This window comes from Sinocyclocheilus grahami, unplaced genomic scaffold (genome assembly GCF_001515645.1).
Source record: "Sinocyclocheilus grahami isolate Dianchi unplaced genomic scaffold, SAMN03320097.WGS_v1.1 scaffold692.1, whole genome shotgun sequence".
NCBI classification, from domain to species: domain Eukaryota; kingdom Metazoa; phylum Chordata; class Actinopteri; order Cypriniformes; family Cyprinidae; genus Sinocyclocheilus; species Sinocyclocheilus grahami.
In genome coordinates, this window is record NW_015505871.1 from 28,068 (window position 1) to 33,427 (window position 5,360).

Genomic DNA, 5,360 nt, shown 5'->3' on the forward strand with positions numbered 1-5,360 from the left:
ACACACACACACACACACACACAGACACACACACACACACACAGAGAGACTCTTTTGTTGATAAGCGCTTCTCATTATAAGTTTGGGAAGATGTTTGGCACATGTTGTGTACCATATTCACGCTAAAAACGACTCAAACTCATAGCAGATGCAGAGATGATGTTCATTATAAGTGAACTTCAGAAAATAATCTAAAAGTGAGGCAGACCTGCAGATGTTGTCGATGGAAATGTCTCGGAGCTGCTCGTACATCGACGGCTGGTCTTTCCTGTTGGACAGCAGGTTGAGTGTGGGCTGAGAGTGTTCATTGGTCACATTGATTTTGATGCCGCCGCCTCCTAAAGGAAAAGATATAAAGAGGTCAGCAGAACAAAAATGTGAGCCTGGAGCTCAAAAGCAGTGTTAAGTCGCTGGGGTATATTTGTAGCAATAGCCAACAATACATTGTATGGGTCAAAATTATTGGGGGTTTTTTTTATGCAAAAAGATCATGTTCCATGAAGATATTTAGTAAATTTCCTATTGTAAATACATCAAAACTTAATTTTTGATTAGTAATAAGCATTGCTAAGAACTTCATTCGGACAACTTTAAAGATGATTTTCTCAATATTTAGATTTTTTTGCACCCTCAGATTCCAGATTTTCAAATAGTTGTATCTCAGCCAAATATTGTCCGATCCTAACAAACCATACATCAATGGAAAGCTTATTTATTCAGCTTTCAGACGATGTATAAATCTCAATTTTGAAAAATCGATGACTGGTTTTGTGCTCCAGGGTCACATATAGTGTCTATATACAGGTACAGAGACCGCATGTGAACAATATCAGCGGAGCAATAAATAAATAAATGAATTAATATATATTTTAAATAATACTTATAATAATATAAAATATATTTATTAAAAAAAACGTGTACATATTCAAATAAAAATATAAGCTACAAAATAATATTATAGTAATAATTATATCATTTTTGGCTCTTTACATATAATAATAATAATATAATTTGAATATATTATAGCAAATAAACAAAAATTATAATTAAAAATATTAGCATTATTTGTGGGGGAAATATAATTATTTATTATTATTATTAAATTAATGTGGCCAAAGAACATTCGCAGTCCACGCTAATATTAAAAATAATAAAAATAAAATTTATTTATTTAAATAACTTTATATTTTATACACTATTTTACTGATTTTATACAACATTTACTTTCATTAGTAGTAACACAATAATGTAATGCATTAAAACACCACTCCTCAAGACAGAAGGCACTTCTCAGAGGAGAAGCTGAACTCACCTGAGCTGTACTGACTGTGATACTTGTAGAGTTTGATCAGAACAGCTGACGGAATCAACAGGAAATCCTTCAGAGACGTGGTGGCGGAGTGAGCGATGACGGGGAAACGCTCGCACAGACGCCCTAAACCCTGAGACACACACACACACACACTCATCATTCACGAGCTCCCTCACACACACATACATAAACAAACAAACACTCACACACACACACACACACACACACACACACACACACACACACACACACATAAAAATACACACACTCACACACACATAATAATAATCATAATAATTAATAATAATAATTCAATACATTTATATAGTGCATTTCTAGGCACTCAAAGCGCTTTACATTGTCAGGGGGTATCTCCTCATCCACCACCAGTGTGCAGCATCCACCTTACACACCAAACGTGTGTATCCAAACATACACACACAAACACTCACACATACACACACAAACACTCACACACACACACACACACACAGAGAGAGAGGCACACAAAGAGGCACACACACACACACACACACACACACACATACATACACACACACAGAGGCACACACAAACAAACACTCACACACACACACACAAACACAGAGAGAGAGAGACACACACACACACACATCATTCACAAGCTCCCTCACACATACATACACACACAAACACACACACACACACTCACTCACACACACACACAGAGACACAGAGACACACATCTTTCACGAGCTCCCTCACACACACTCACACACACACACACACACACACACACACACACACACAGAGACAGACAGACAGACGCTCTTCACCTGTAAGCAGCAGATGAGCAGTGGCATGTGAGCGATGATCACTTTACTGGAGGTTTTGGACTGAAGTTTCTCTGACAGTTTAGTGCACAGATTCTCAGCTCCTGAAAGAGGAACCGCAAGAGAAAACAAAATGAATTATTTTATTCAGTAATGTGCTACATTTTTGCAGCACTTTCCAGAACGCAGACACCAACTCCAAGCCAGATGTGGCACATTTATTACTGACATTAATGACAATGACAGGATCTTAGTAACTGGATGCTGAAAAGTGACCCAGACTTGAATGTGAATTTGCAGCCATTTCTTTTTTCTTTGCTACATTACCAACAAAAGCAGCCTAAAACATGACTAAATGCCTACTTGACTGTTGATCACTGATATTTTAGTATTATTTATATACTATTATAATATTTAATAATAATTTGAAACTGCCTTTATTTTTATATTTCCATATAATATATCATATATATTCCATCTATTTTGTTTTGATTTTCATTTTAGATTAAGTTTTAATAATTGTTATTAGTTTTTTTTATATTACTATTTAGCCAAAATTTATTTTTATTTCAGTTTTAGAAAATGTTGTACTTCAACTCATTTTAATTCAGCTAGTTGCCAAGGCAACATTTTTAATTTTGATTTACACTTTAATAATCATTTGTCTTTTTTTTATTATTATTACTAAACATTTCCATGACGTTTTTTCACAAACTATTTATTTTTCTTTACTTTGTTCTTAAATATTTTGGCATTTTTAATTATTCATTTATATTTTTTAAAGTAATTTTTTCAATAATTAATTTTTATACAAAATAACAAAAGCAGTCAAATGCACTTAAAAATGTCAAATACATTTCTGGCATATTATTTCTATTTATTTTTATTTATGCGTTTCCTAAAAATATTTTTGTTTACTTACATGTTTTTTAAAAAACATTTTTTGCATATTTTTTCAAAAGCATTTTTTGCATATTTTTTCAAAAATAATTGGTTTTTATTTCCGTTCTTTATTTAATAATTTGTTATTTACTTACACACTCATCAATTGTTCATAATAAAACCAAAAAAATGATGCATGATCAAAACAGAGTGGGTTTTGATTTCAGAGTTTACATAGATTCCTTAGTTTCATAATGTCTACATAGAAATTGATGTTCGAATATAATAACACAATACCACCCAGATAAACCTCCATGGGAGTGTGACAACATGCCCCGGTGCATCCTACTATATGACCTGGAGACGCTGCAGTGTGTGTTTGTGCTGCAATGATTGACAGGATCTAGACCTTGCTCATCTTTGACGGCCCACACCATGAGGTCCACACAGGCTGCGTTGGCATGACAACGGAGCTTGAGAGGACTGGGTTCCCCTGGCAACCGTTCCTCACGGAGAACCCTCTGGATCTCTGATTGGCTGCTGCTGAACTGCTCCAGAACGAACTCATTAACCTCCTTAACGAAGCTCGTCTGCACATCTGACCAGAGATTCACACGAAACGATCACATACGGCAAAGGTCAAAGAGCCTTCAAAGACATTATCAAACACAAACATTAAAAGAAGTGTTCATTTAAGCTAAATAATGGCTGGATTTCTGCAACCTTTCATGTAATAGAGCGTGTCTCGCAGCATCTTGAACATGCTGACGTACAGCGGGTCGCTGAAGGCTTTGTAGAACAGATCCATGCCTGGATTTGCCTTCATTAATGGAGGAAATAAAGGAAGAGGGAAATCAGGACGAACAAAACAAGCAAACAGGCTTGAGCATCTGGTTTGTGAATTTATTAAATATTCATTAAATATTAATGCAGCAAGTGCAAATCCTATTAAATGTAAGTGTGTCTTCACCTCTGTAACCTCAGACACGACAGCGTCCAGAGTCTTGAGGAATGAATCTGAGACAAAATCCTTCACCTGCGGAAACAACAGTGAGATATTAACAGGGTTATAAATCAATATTTGTAGATTTTGGGGAACATTATTGGCCAATGACACTTGGTTAATTATCAGAAGTCTTAGTTTTCCTACTGACATCTCATTTGAATGAATTACACTGCTCTGCATCTTGATAGAAAATTTCTGCTAATTTGCAAAAAAAAAAAAAAAAAAACTTTTTATTATGTAATTTGATGGTGCAGCTCAGAAAATATTTCGATGACTTTTTTCACAAACAATTTTTTTTTTATTTACTTAAATTATTGGGAAAAAAAGTAATGTGCAAAAATGACATTCGATGTTTGATTGAAAAATGACGAAAATTGACATTTATTTTTTATTAGTTTTTTTCTTAAAAAATATGTTAGCATATATTTTTCAATAATTTATTTGTATTTAAAAAAAATGTTAATACAAAACAAAAGCGGTCTCATTTATAATTTAACTTGCAATCTGCAAAGGAAAATCAGGATTAAAGAAAATAATGAGTCAAATATGCTGAGAATTGAATAAATAGCTGTAATCTGGCTCAGATGAAGACAGGAATCGTGTTGTGGAAGTTTTTCTGATGACTAAGAGATAATTCAAGACTTCTTCACCTTACAAATGGTTGGTGAAAGCAAAAATGCTACGAAATGCATCATATTTAGTAAAAACATGACGTGACAAACAGGCACAGTTTTGGAATTTATTCAGCAAATATGATGAAGAGTGTGTTATAAAAAAAATTTGTCAAGTAAATAATAAATAAAATAAATATTAATTTTCACTATTTGTGAAATTTACAAGCAATTTCTGAATGAAAATAGTAAAAACATTCAGTATGGTTAATGTTAAACAAAAACAGTGTTATTGTAATCTATAGAATTTTTTTTCGTTTATATATACAGTGGTGTGAAAGTTTTTGCCCCCTTCCTGTTTTTTTAATTGTTTGCATATTTGTCACACTTAAAAGATTCAGAGCATCAAACAAATTTTAATATTACACAAAGATAACCGGAGTAAATACAAACTGCAGTTTTGAAATTATGATTTATTTTATTAAGGGGAAAAAGCTGTCCAAACCTGCCTGGCACTACGTGAAAAAGTAATTGCCCCCTAAATCTAATAACTGGCTGTGCCACGCTTTGCAGCAACAACTGCAATCAAGTGTTTGCGATAACTGGCAATGAGTTTTTCACATCGCTGTGGAGGAATTTTGGCCCACTCTTCTTTGCAGAATTGTTTTAATTCAGCCACATTGGAGGGTTTTTGAGCATGTATGGACTTTTTAAGGTCATGCCACAGCATCTCAATC

At 33.8% G+C, this 5,360-nt stretch overlaps 1 protein-coding gene across 2 annotated transcripts in view; it reads right to left on the reverse strand.

The window, feature by feature from the left end:
• Positions 1–5,360, reverse strand: part of pi4kab (phosphatidylinositol 4-kinase, catalytic, alpha b) — a 36,482-nt gene that overhangs the window by 21,963 nt on the left and 9,159 nt on the right. For both annotated transcript variants that reach the window (XM_016243473.1, XM_016243472.1), the window contains exons 9-14: positions 3,977–4,042; positions 3,730–3,826; positions 3,416–3,604; positions 2,128–2,228; positions 1,313–1,442; positions 209–338 (exon numbers count right to left, since the gene is read on the reverse strand). In XM_016243473.1, the coding sequence (XP_016098959.1) occupies positions 209–338; positions 1,313–1,442; positions 2,128–2,228; positions 3,416–3,604; positions 3,730–3,826; positions 3,977–4,042 (713 nt within the window). The remainder of the gene's footprint in view (positions 1–208; positions 339–1,312; positions 1,443–2,127; positions 2,229–3,415; positions 3,605–3,729; positions 3,827–3,976; positions 4,043–5,360) is intronic.